The following is a 13,779-nucleotide window of genomic DNA, read 5'->3' on the forward strand; positions in this document are numbered from 1 at the left end:
CAAAAATGTATGTGGAAATATAAAGTCTTGAAATAATTTTTTTAAAAGTCTTTTTTTTTTGTTTTAAATCTTTAAAATGACAAGGTTTATTAAAATGTTCTTTTATTAAACCAAAAAACCACTGCTGTCAGGTCGATTCCGACTCATAGCAACCCTATGGGACAGGGTAGAACTGCCCCATAGAGTTTCCAAGGAGCACCTGGTGGATTCAAACTGCCGACCTCTTGGTTAGCAGCTGTAGCACTTAACCACTACACCACCAGGGTTCTCTTATTACCGTTTATAAATCCTGTGATTCAGGATTTGTGGGATTTCTACTATATAACCATAGTCCCTTAGAGTAGTTACCAAGCAACATGATAGCCTTAAAAGTTACCAGTGTCCTAAGTTTTTTGTGAAGGTGCAGGTGTTTGGACAGAGGGGATAGTGTTCTGTCTGACTCATTCATTCTTCATCAACATCACCTATAGATAGAGCATGAGAGACTCATGAGAAAAAGGAGTTTTCATTACTGTGTGTGTACCAGTTCTATAACGGGTGGGTTGTTCTGAACTGAAGACCAGTGGGCCTGTTATGAGTGAAGCCACTCTGTTATGTGAGGGGGTGGGTTTAATCACAAGACTGAATTCATGCATTTGGGTGAATACCACCATCCCACCTCCACTGAGACCACTTATCATATGGTCACCCACCTTAATTTTGAAATCCAGTGGACTCGCCTCAGTTCCCTACTACTTGACTGCTTTATGTCATTTGGCATTGCTGAAACTCTCACAGAAATCTCCATTATTTTTTTTAAATAAGAAAAGAGTTGGAGAACTAACTGATTTCAACATTTATCACAAAGTTACCAAAAGTGACTTCATTACTGAGCTAAAAAGTATCTTGGGGCCCTACTCTCAGGGTTTCTCCAGTCTCTATAAGGCCATTAAGTCTAGTCTTTTTTGTGAGTTAGAATTTTGTTCTACATTTTTCTCCAGCACTGTCTGGGACCCTCTTTCCTGATCTCTGTCAGAGCAGTCAGTGGTGGTAGCTGGGTGCCATCTAGTTGTACTGGACTCAGTCTGGTGGAGGGTGTGGTAGTTGTGGTCCATTAGTCCTTAGGATTAACCTTTCCCTTTTATGTTTAGTTTTCTTCATTCTCCCTTGCTCCCAAAGGGGTGAGACCAGTGGAGTATCTTAGCTGGCCACACACAGGCTTTTAAGACCCCAGAAGCTACTCACCAAAGTAGAATGTAGAACATTTTCTTTATAAACTACGTTATGCCAATTGAGCTAGATGGTCCCAGAGACCATAGACCCTACAGCCCTCAGCCCAGCAATTCAGTCCCTCAGGGAGTTTGGATGAGTCTATGGAGCTTCCATGACCTTGCCTTGTACGTATTGTGCTGGCTTTCCTAGTATTGTGTGCTGTCTTTTCCTTCACCAAAGTTACCACTTACCTATTGTCTATTTAGTGTTTTTCCATTCCCAACTCTCCCCTCCCTCGTAACCATCAGAGTTCATTTCATTTTGTGTGTAAACCTTTTCATGAGTTTTTATAGTAGTGGTCCTATACAATATTTGTCCTTTTGTGATTGACTTATTTCATTCAGCATAATGCTCTACAGATTCATTCATGTTGTGAGATGCTTCTCAGATTCATCACTCTTCTTTAGCGTTGCACAATACTCCATTGTGTGCATGTAGCACAGTTTGTTTATCCATTCATCTGTTGATGGGTATCTAGGTTGTTTCCATCCTTTTGTATCGTGAACAATGCTGCAATGAACACAGGTATGCATATGGCTCTTTCTGTAACGGCTCTTATTTCTCTAGAATATATTCCTAGGAATGGGATTGTTGGATCATATGGTATCTCTATTTCTAGCTTTCTAAGGAAGCGCCGTATCATTTTCCAAAATGGCTGCATCATTTTACATTCCCACCAGCAGTGCATAAGAGTTCCAGTCTCCCTGCAGCCTCTCCAACATTGTTATTTTCTGTTTTTTGATTCATGCCAGTAATGCTGGGGTGAGATGGTATCTCATTGTGGTTTTGATTTGCATTTCTTTAATGGCTAATGCTCATGAGCACTTCCTCATGTGTCTGTTAGCTGCTTGAATGTCTTCTTTGAGAAGTGTCTGTTCATTTCCTTTGCTCATTTTTTAATTGGATTAGGCCTTGGTCAGATTTGTAATAGCCAAAAATTTTTTTCCAGTCTGTGGGTTCTCTTGTAACTCTTTTGGTGAAGTCTTTTGATGAGCCTAAGTGTTTAATTTTTAGAAGATCCTGGTTATCTACCTTAACTTCTGGAGTTTGTATGTTGTTAGTTATGGTTTGTATCCTGTTAATACCCTCAATGAGATGGACTGACACAGTGGCTGCAACAATGCGCTCAAGCATAGTGATTGTGAGGATGGCGCAGGACCAGGCAGTGTTTCATTCTTCTATGATCTTTAGAGTTTTTGGTTATATTTTGGTCTTTTATCCATTTTGAATTAGTTTTTGTATATGGTGTGAGGTATGAGTCTTGTTTCATTTTTTTTTGCAGGTGGACATCCGGTTTTGCCAGCACCATTTGTTAAAAAGACTGTCTTTTCCCCATTTGATGGACTTTGGGCCCTTGTCTAAGATCAAGCAGCCATAAAATGGATGGATTTACATCTGGGTTCTCAATTCTGTTCCATTGGTCAATGTGTCTATTGTTGTACCAGCACCTGGCTGTTTTGACTACCATAGCTGTATAGTAGGTTCTGAGGTCAGGTAGTGCAAGTCCTCCTACTTTATTCTTCAATAGTGCTTTACTTATCTGGGGCCTCTTCCCTTTCCATATAAGTTAATGATTAGTTTTTCCCTCTCTTTAAAGGATGTTGTCGGTATTTGGATCGGCATTGCATTGTATTTGTAAATTGCTTTGTTGTTGTTAGGTATCGTCGAGTTGGTTCCGACTCATAGCGACCCTATGCACAACAGAACGAAACACTGCCAGGTCCTGAGCCATCCTTACAATCATTGTTATGGTTGAGCTCATTGTTGCAGCCACTGTGTCAATCCACCTCATTGAGGGTCTTCCTCTTTTCCACTGACCCTGTACTCTGCCAAACACGATGTCCTTCTCCAGGGACTGAGCCCTCCTGACAACATGTCCAAAGTATGTAAGACACAGTCTCGCCATCCTTGCTTCTAATGAGCATTCTGGTTGTACTTCTTCTAAGAGTAGAATTATATTTTCACAATGTTGAGTCTACTCTCCATGAGCATTGTATGTTTTTCCATTTATGTAGTTCTCTTTTGATAACCATAAAAAGTTTTTGATAAATTGGACTTCATCAGAATTAAAAACTTCTGTGCTTCAAAAATATCATTAATGAAATGAAAAGGCAAGTTACGCTCTGGAAGAAAGCATTTATAAAATGTATTTCTGACGAAGGACTTGTATCCAATATATATAAAGAACTCTTAACACAAAATAATAATAAGATGAACAACCCACTTTAAAAGTGAAAAAAATATATGAACAGACCCCTCAAAATGAAAATATATAAAGATACATAAATGGCACATGAAAAGATGCTCAATAAAGTTAGTCATCAAATAAGTACAAATTAAAATCACTGCATACCCACTACCACCACCGCCACCCATTGCCATCAAGTCGATTCCGACTCATACTGACCCTATAGGACAGAGTAGAGCTGCCCCATAGAGTTTCCAAGCAGCACCTGGTGGATTCAAACTGCTGACCTTTTTGGTTAGCAGCTGTAACACCTAACCACTACACCACCAGGGTGGGCGAAATTAAAAATACTAACAATCCCAAGTGCTGAAAAGGATGTGGAGCAATTGAAACTCAAAAATTTCTAATGGGAAATGAAAAATGTTAAATGCTCCTTGGAAAACAGCTTGGCAGTTTCTTATAAAGTTAAACACACACTATATGACCCAGCAGTCAAGAAATCAAATGATATATTGCACCGGGCAAATCTGCTGCAAAAGACCTCTTTAAAGTGTTAAAAACAAAGGTGTCACCTTCAAGACTAAGTTGCACCTGACCCAAGCAAGCCTCAGTTACCTCATATGCATGTGAAAGCTGGACAATGAATCAGGAAGATGGAAGAAGAATTGACACCTTTGAATTACAGTGTTGGTGAAGAATATTGAATATACCAGGGATTGCCAGAAGAATGAACAAATCCATCTTGGAAGAAATACAGCCAGAATGTTCCTTAGAAGCAAGGACGGTGAGACTACATCTCACATACTTTGGACACATTATCAGGAGGGATCAGTCCCTGTAGAAGGACATCATGCTTGGTAAAGTAGAGGGTCAGCGAAAAAGAGAAAGACCCTCAATGAAATGGATTGACACAGTGGCTGCAACAGTGAGCTCAAGCATAATGATTGTGAGGATGGCACAGGACCAGGCAGTGTTTCATTCTTTTGTACATAGGGTTGTTGTGAGTCAAAACTGACTTGACAGCACCTGACAATAACGACATATGTACGACCCAGCAATTCCACTCCTAGGTTGTTTCCCAATAAAAATATATATTAACAAAAAGATTTCTGTACAAATGTTTATAGAGCTTTATTTGTAATAGCCCCAAACTATAAACAAACCGAAAGTGCATTAGTGGGGTAATAAATAAAACCACACTGTGCTATATCCATACAATGGGATACTACTTAACAATGAAGAGGGACGAAAGACGAATACACACAACATAGGGGTGGATCTCAAAACATTACGCTGAGTTAAAGAAGCCAGACATAAGAGTACATTCTGTATTATCCCAATACATAAAATTCTAGGACAGGTAAAACTAATGTATACGGACAAAAAGGAGATCAGTGCTCACATCCAACCATGGGTAGGGATGACAGTTATTGACTGCAGGGAGGCACAAGGGAACTTTTTGTGGTCAGGGAAATATTCAATATCTTGATTGTGCTAGTGGCTACATGGGTGTATATTTTTCAACGCTCATCGAGTTATTTACTGAAAATGATTATACGTCAATAAAGTTGTTTCTTAACCATTAAAAAAAAAAAGAAAGCATTAAATGAAAGATAGATTTGGGGGCACTCCTATAGAGTTCCATGCTTACAAGTATGATGGCAGTATGTTATCAAGGCCAATCTATAACATACGTGGAGCCCTGGTAGCACAGTGGTTAAGCATTACAGCTGCTAAACAAAAGGACAGCAGTTCTTTTCGAATCCACCAGTTGCTCCTTGGAAACCCTATGGGGCAGTTCTACTCTGTCCTACAGGGTCACTATGAATTGGAATCTATGCAATGGGTTCAGTGTTTTTGTTTATAATGCACTTAAAGTCATTCTAAACAGAACAGCAGCCTTGAGGAAAGGCAATAGCTTAGCTCCTGGGAATTTGCATTCCATTTCAATAAGAGAATTGTGGGCATGCAATATTATAATTATTAGATACAGAACAAATATGAAATAGTGGTCAAGAATCCAGCCCGTGGAGTCATACTGAACTGAATTCAAATTACTATTTGTATGTCCTTAGACAAATTGCTAAGCATCAATGCATCTGCTAAAATCAGGATAACAGCATCATCTATGATATAGGGTTGTTTTGAAGATTAAACGTGGCAGTGCAAAGCACTTAGCATTTTGCATGACATGTAATAAGAACTCCATAAATGTTAGGTATTATTCTTATGTTATATACATAGATCTTCACAGTACTCTGTGAGATAAACACAGTTGGTACCATTATCTCCAGTCACCATTGGGGAATAGAGACAGAGTGGTAAAATCATTCCCTGAGCCCTTTTATAGCAGGCCTGGGGCCAGTCCCCAGACCTCAAGATTTCTATTTCAGTACTCTTGACACTACACCATTCTTCATTTTCACTTGAAGTGTTACTGAGCAGATATCCTGTGGGTTATGGCTCAGTTAAGGATCTAACCTAAAGGCCAGATGGGTTTCAGGAAGTACGAAAAATTATTCTACTAGAGCAGTGCTACTCAAAGTGTGGTCCACAAGCCCGTTGCTGTTCTACAGTGAAATAAGAATAAAAATTGAGAGTAAGCACTTGGAAACTTCTGTAGCAATCTGACATGGTAATTTTGCCTATTGAACCTAAATTAAAAAACTGCTCTTGTGCTTTCTACATCTTTTTTTTTAATTCATTTTTCCAGCAATTCAATTTTATTCTACTTTGCCAAAGTATCAGTCTGTGACAGATTTCAAAAAACAACAACAACCTGGTCCTTTGGTCCTTTACCCTAGAGAGCTTGAGTCATACTATCCTGGAGTAATAAGGATTCTTAACTAGTCAAGGAAAAAGGCCAGTGCCGAAGAGAATGAGTGGGCAAGAGTGATGAGAAGAAGATGGAGGGCAATTCCCAGGGAACACTAAGCTGCTCGGCGCCACCTGGCCCAGGTCTCCTATATCCAACATACGCAAGCTGGAGAAACTCATTTGAGCTACTCATTGCATCACCAAACCACTCCCCAAACTAAATTTATTCAAGACCAGAGAACCACAGCCACTTCCTTTTCCTGCTTTGAGTCATCTTAGCTCTGCAGCTACTGTTCTTCTCTCCAACTTCCCCTCCCCTCCAAGGACCTTAGTGAGTCTCATCTGACCTTAAAGATGGGCTACCAGACAGAATCCCAGAATATTAGAGACTAAATACTGGAAGGTCCTCTGGGGTTCTTTTTGACCCTGACAGGAACACAGAATCAGTGGAAAAGTGACTTGCCCAAGGTCACCTGGCTAAGTTACTGGCAGATACTGGGCTTTTACACTTTGGTAGCCTGGGTAAATGAGAAGAGAGGGCCTTTTGTGTAAATATCTCTGTCATGGATTGAATTGTATCTCCGAGAAAATATGTGTCAACTTGGTTAGGCCATGATTCCCAGTATTGTGTGGTTGTAATTTTATGTCGGGAGGATTAGGGTGGGATTGTAACACCACCCTTACTCAGGTCACCTCCCTGATCCAAGGTAAAGGGAATTTCCCTGAGGTGTGGCCTGCACAACCTTTTATCTCTCAAGAGATGAAAGAAAAGGGAAGCAAGCAGAGAGTTGGGGACCTCATACCACTAAGAAAGCAGCACCAGGAGCAGAGTGCGTCCTTTGGGCACGGGGCCCTGTGCCTGAGAAGCTTCTCGACCAGGGGAAGATAGAGGACAAGGACCTTCCTCCAGAGCTGACAGAGGGACAAAGCCTTTCCCTAGAAGCCAACGCCCTGCATTTTGACTTGTAAGCTACTAGACTGTGAGAAAATAAATTTCTCTTTGTTAAAGCCATCCACTTGTGGTATTTCTGTTATGGCAGCACTAGATGACTAAGATAATCTCCATCATTTATTCCACCAGGTAGAGATCCAGTTAGGTTAACAAGAAACATCCAGGACACAATGTTGTATGACCTAAGGGGCACCAACCAGTCAGAGGAATCCATAGACTGGAGTTGTGCAGCACAGCATCGTGGTTAACACCACCTAGTGCGTGGGGGATGGAGGGAGGCTGTCATCTGTTTCATGTTTGTTAGGTTTTTAGGAGGGAAATCAGATTAAACCAACCTATATTAACAGGAAAGAAAAGTTAAAATATTGAACTGATAGCAAGTGCTAAGTATGGCACTAAACATTAACATATGTAGTCTCATTGAATTTGAATAATAAATCTGTGCGGTAGCTATTATTGCCCCCATTTGATAATAAAGGAGCTGAGGTTCAGAGAGGCTACGTGTCTAAGGTCACAAAGCTAGTAGGGGCAGGGCTGGTAAATGACTCTAAATCTGATACCCAAACTCAAACCCCTTCTGAAAGATCATGGGAGTCTTGGCAGGGATTCAGAAGTCTTCCTCAAAATGCTCTGCTCCCACTGTGTGTGAGACAGGCACTGGGAGGCAAAAGGTGAAAGAAGAGCTTGTAGCCTCCTCTTGGAGTCCCTGGGTGGTGCAAATGGTTAACAAGTTCAGCTGCTAACTAAAAGGTTGGTGGTTCAAGTCCACCCAAAGGCACCTCAGAAGAAAACCTTGGAGATCTACTTGAAAAAAATCAGCCACTGAAAACTCTAGGTACAGTTCTACTGTGATACACGTGGAGCACCAACTGACTTGGGTTTTCACTGGTAGCCTCATCCGTGCAGTTTCCATGATACTCGGGCTGGGCAGCCTTCACTCAGAAGAGGAAAGGGGTCTTGAGAGTTTGGGGTCTATGAACCTTCAGGCAGACATCAGGAAGCCTTTGGCATGAACCTGTTCCATTTTTTCCTTCTCCAACTGCTTCCAGAATTACTTGGTTTCTTGAAGAATAATATTCATTACAGCTACTTGGTAAGACAAACCATTATGTCTGATTCAGTAGTGCACGGTACTGAATATTATCCAATTGTATAAACATGTGCCAAGTTTCTAGTGTGTTGCTTGTACAGTATGGTCATTCACTGATGCTTTTTAAAATCTAGGGGGAAACGAGGGAAAAACACTGCTGCTGGAGTGTGGGGACAAAAGTTAAACCGGAGCTAAAAACTCTGCCAATTTGTAAACAGTTGTTTAACTTTTCATTTTTGTCCTTGTCATCCTGTTTATTGTGTCTACTTTACAACGTTTTGATATTCTGATATTACCCAAAGCAGACAGCCCAGGTTAGATGACCCCAAGTAATCCATTAAAGACAGGATGGTTTCTGAATCCAAATGGAAGATCCATCCCAGAGAAAATGCTGGGTATGTCTATGAGTGAGTTCCTTTTCTCTTTTGGTATCAGGTTTTTTGTTTTTTTTTTTTTGTTGGTAAAATGAAAATTGGACTATAATCTTTAAGATCCCTAAACATCATTGCTAAAATAGCTTTAGTGACTAAATTATCCAAGTGTCACATTTCCTCATATTACCATTTCAACACCTATCAATTATCCAAGTAAATATTCTCATTCAAAAAATGATTCAGATCATGTAGGATATTGCCCTTTTTTAACAGCATTTATTATGAGTTCTTCACCTTGACATTTTACTGAATCCACCTTAAAAAAAAAAAAAGCCCACTGTTGTCGAGTCAATTCAGACTCATAGTGACCCTATAGAACTGCCCCATAGTGCTTCCAAGGAGCAGCTGGTGGATTCAAACTGCTGACTTTTTGGTTAGCAGCCAAGCTCTTAACTGCTACGCCACCAGAGCCCCAAATCCACCTTAGTCCATCTGAAGTCACTCTATACCCTAGACACATATTTATGTAGCTAGATAGACAGATAGAGAGAGAGAAAGAACATCAGCACATGAGTCATTTCTTCTCTGAAACCCTCATGTCCTAATGAAGGAAGAAAAAAAAAATTTTTTTTGAGGTGGTTAATATAATAGACCCACTTGGGGAAATAGTGCTTCAAGAAACAAAAGACAGATAATAGGTTGGTGGGGGAGGGGTGGAGAAACACACAATGACACATACAGGGACACACAGGGACAGATTCAAGAAAAAACAAAGCTACATAGACCTGAGTTATCCTCTCTTTTTCCTTTCTTCCCACCCTTTCCTGAGTCTCTGAGTTCCCCCTGGGCTCTTGCTTCACAACCCCTTTCCCTCTCTCCAGTTCTCTTGGCACCTACTTGATGTGTTCTGTGCGCCCAGAACCTTCGATGGTCTTGGCTCCCCACCGTTGCTCCTTCTCAGAGATGTCATTCTGCAAAAGACAGCACTCAGAGTAAGCGATGGGAAGAGTTGTGCCACACTAGGGGACACACAGCTGACATGTATGTATTCCATGTCCCCTGTATCATCTGCCTCCTTCAGTCTGGGTCATTATTCAGGCTCCACTCTGATGCCATGCTAAAATTAAACTGGTGAACTGAGAAATCTCCCTTCCGGCTCTATATCCCTCATACTTTTCCTTCCAGGTCTCCTATAACTTCTCAATCCCTCCAAATCACACATGTCCAGCCCAACTTCTGGATCAGAGACCAAAGGAGACCCATGTTAACCTGCTCCTTACTTCACCATAGCCTGTCATAGCCTGGCAATCACACTGTCCAACTCCTCCGCACCTGTTTCCTTCCATCCTCAACACCAGCTATCATGTGTGCTCTACTCATGACAGCAAACTGTTCTACCAGTAATCCCACATTGAGGGCTGTATCAGTCCCAGGCTGTCGTGTTCCAAGCCCCTCAGAGGTCTCAGAGCAGCCCAGATGCCACCCCTCCCCTTAACTGAGCAAAGCTATTTCCAAACTCACCACAAAGTCAGGGTCGGTGTCCCAGTCATCCCCTTGGGTCTCCACAGAGACAGATACATCGTGCCCCACTACAGACTTCCACATCTGAGGGGGAGAGAAGGCAGGAATAAGTAGGACAAAAAAGCATCAAGAGTAGAGAAGAAAAGGATGCTGAAACCAGTAATAAAAGAGCCTCAATGTTTCTTGAGATAGATAGATAGATAGACAGACAGACAGACAGATAGATAGATAGACACACATATATATATTTCTGTTCTGCAAGAGAATAAAAGCTGAGGGACAGCAGGTGGGAGTTTTAAACCTTGAAAACATTATGCTGAGTGAAATAAGCCAATCACAAAAAGAAAAATATTGTTGATCTCACTAATAAAAAACACTTAGAATAGGCAAATATATAGAGATCAGAGCTTAACAGTGGTTACAAGGAGTGAGAGGGAAGGGGAAAGAAAGGGATATTTGTTTAGCTGGCATTGTTGTTAGGTGGCATCGAGTTGATTCCAACTCATAGCGACCCTATGTACAACAGAACAAAACACTGCCTGGCCCTGAGCCATTCTCACAATCGTTGTTATTCTCGAGCTCCTTGTTTTCTTACAGCCACTGTGTCAATCCATCTCACTGAGTCTTTCTCTTTCTCACTGACCCTCTCCTTTACCCAGCATGATGTCGTTCTCCAGGGACTAGTCCCTCCTGGTAACATGTCCAAAGTATGTGAGACAAAATTTCACCATCCTTGCTTTTAATGAGCATTCTGGCATTACTTCTTCCAAGTTTTTGTTTTCTGGCAGTCCATGGTATATTCAATATTCCTTGCCAACACCATAATTCGAAGACATCAAGTCTTCTTTGGTTTTCCTTATTCCTTGTCCAGCTTTTGCATGCATATGAGGCGACTGAAAACACCATGGCTTGGATCAGGCACACCATGGCTTGGATCAGGCACACCTTAGCTTTTTAACACTTTAGAGAGTTAGCACTGAGTCTGCTTATGGGGATGGAAAATATGGCAAAGGATGTTGGTGATGGTTGCACAGAATGATTGATGTAATTTGTTTCATTGACTTGTACAAGTGACAAATGTTGAATTGGCAAATGTTGTGTTACCTCTATTTTTACAACACAACAACAAAAGGCACTTTTGCTCAGTTTTGGGGGGCTTAATCAAGAGAAACTGAGTCTGGAGAGAAGTCATCTTGGGTGTAGGTACTGCTAAATAACCTGGATGTCAAAACTTCTGGGATTGTTTGCCTGTGTCCAGAGGCCAGCCAGGCAGCAGCTTGGGGTGGTATTCAATGACAGAATGACATCTGTAAGAAGGAGCAAGGGTGGGGGAGCCAAGACCATCGAGGGCGCTGGGCACACAGAGCACAGGTTTCTAGAGATGATTCCTTTTATAGTTGTCGAAATAGAAATTGGTCCAGTTCCTGCCAAAGTGAACAGCCTCTACACTCCTCTCTACAACCCACACAACTCTATTGAGAATTTTCCCAACACCCAGTCCAAGTACCATCCCACCTCCTCTCTGAGATAGCCTGTGGACAGCTGCTTGAGGTCATTAGGGGCAGTTAGCTGAAATTCCTACCCTGAGCAACGCGTGGGGAAGCACTTCACTATTCACTGGCGGAAAGTCATTTCTTTCCAATTTTTAAGAACAGTTCAATTATACCTCTAAAGAAGATAACTTGTTCAAAACATAACATGTAAAAATCTGTATTTTGAACATCAGAGGTATTCAACTTTTATTAACTAAATAAATGCAAAAGAAATACTTTGAGTACACTAGCTTGAAGGGGGGCCAAATTGTTGCTCTGCGGGGCGTCTCCAGGTCAGCCTGCCGGTGACGCGGGGTGGGGAGGCTGCACAGCTACTCTGCATCTGTGGGTCCCAGACCTTGGTGTGAGGAGGTGACAGCAGACAATGCTCACCCACTCCACAGAGACCTCTCAGCCCTGGCACCACTTGCTAGCTGAAAACTTTCCTGCCCATCTTTCCCTGCTCAGACACCTCGCCCTACTCTCCAGACATTCTCCCGCGCTCTTCTTTGTCTCTCAAGGGAGTCCCTTTTACAAACACTTTCCTGTCTGGTCACGTAGGCCCTCAGATTCTCCTTTCTAGTTTTCTATTTCCACTTGAAAACTCCACCCTTCTCCTTTTCACGCTCTTTGAACAACCAACCCCTTGGAAACGCCATCTAAAGGGGTTTGGGTGTAAAGTGGGAAAAGGAGATGCTGAGAGGACACTGGAGGTGTTGACTGAGGCACCTGACTGTAGTGAGTCACTGCAGACAGAGCTCTGCCTCCCCTGCCAAGGTGGTGGTTATGGCCTGGGGCAGGTAGTAGAGACCTATGATCCTGTATCCTTTCGCCCTTGTCTGCTTCTCATGCCCTGGCTCCTGGACTGTGCTGCAGCAACAGGACTTAATACAGGACACTAGAAAGGAGAAGTTTCTGAAATATTTGTGCGTGATAAGGAAGCAATGAGAGCCAATGGTCCTGTCGTCTGCCCTGCTGTTCCTCCGAGGCCTCGGCCCAGCTCTTTCAGAAATCTCCAGTTTTTACCCATTCTTGAGATAAAGAGAAGAATTTCTGACATAGAGATGATGTGGTATCTTTGACCTACTGGCCAGAAATAGGGAAGCCAAGAGGTGCTCTCTAGAAATGGGAGACTGAAGAGGAATGTGTTTGAGCATGAGTCTTAGGTACAGTCAAGGGTCTCAACAGGAGACTGACTTAGAGCATCAGTACACTACATGGGCTGGGAGTCAGAAGACCTGGTGATCACCCCTCTGGGAACACGGGTAAGAGAATCAATGTGAAGTATGTTCTCATGCGCCAGGCACCAGTCTAGTCACAAATATTGACTCAAATAATTTAGCGAGTTACTGAATAATTGTTGATTCTCAGTTTTGCCGATGGAAAATCAAATGAAGGGGTCAACTTAGCTAACCTATAAAGTTGCTTCCATTTCTGACATTCTGGGATTCTGTGATCCTGCAATCACAGAAACTAGTCCCAGCTGAACCACCACGCACTCCCTCACCTTGGTTCTCAGCACAACTGTACATTAGCTAGGGCTTCCTGATCAGTTACACCATTTCCTATGTGGGTTTTATGTCCCTGGCTAGACCATACGCTCTTCCAGGGCAGAGACTTGTCTTCATCTCCTGTGGTCCTCCTTTCAACCCAGTGCCTAGGAGGGCTGGAGATTGTCAACAGAGATCAGACAATACTTTGTGTGGTCTGGGTCCTGGCTGGCTGCTGAATTCTGCTCCCCTGGGTTTTAGCCCTCCCTCTGTTTCCATCCACAGATGCTCATTACCCGCAACCACTCACATCCTGGCCTTCTGGCCATAAAAGCTTAAAAAGGCTAATAGCAGTGTCCCTCACCCCTATCAGGTAGGTTCCTCTTACTTCCTCTCTTGCTCCCCAACTCCCCTCACTGCTCAGCGCACCCACCTCCAATAGTGTGAGTGTCTGGCTCTCAGATCCCAGCTCCTCAAGACGACACCCGGCTCCCTTTCTGGCTGCTGCCACTCAGATCAAGAAATTCTGAGCTGCTGCTTCAGTTCCGTTATTCAGGTTTGCTG

At 42.4% G+C, this 13,779-nt stretch overlaps 1 protein-coding gene across 4 annotated transcripts in view; it reads right to left on the minus strand.

The window, feature by feature from the left end:
• Positions 1 to 13,756, minus strand: part of HCLS1 (hematopoietic cell-specific Lyn substrate 1) — a 29,232-nt gene extending 15,476 nt beyond the window's left edge. For all 4 annotated transcript variants that reach the window (XM_049877644.1, XM_049877625.1, XM_049877634.1 and 1 more), the window contains exons 1-3: positions 13,649 to 13,756; positions 10,194 to 10,277; positions 9,570 to 9,643 (exon numbers count right to left, since the gene is read on the minus strand). In XM_049877644.1, coding sequence (XP_049733601.1) covers positions 9,570 to 9,643; positions 10,194 to 10,277 — 158 coding nt within the window. In that variant the 5' untranslated portion in view covers positions 13,649 to 13,756. The remainder of the gene's footprint in view (positions 1 to 9,569; positions 9,644 to 10,193; positions 10,278 to 13,648) is intronic.
• Between the last annotated feature and the right edge of the window lie 23 nt (positions 13,757 to 13,779).

The sequence above is a fragment of the Elephas maximus genome, chromosome 1, assembly GCF_024166365.1.
Source record: "Elephas maximus indicus isolate mEleMax1 chromosome 1, mEleMax1 primary haplotype, whole genome shotgun sequence".
In the NCBI taxonomy this organism is placed as follows: Eukaryota; Metazoa; Chordata; class Mammalia; order Proboscidea; family Elephantidae; genus Elephas; species Elephas maximus.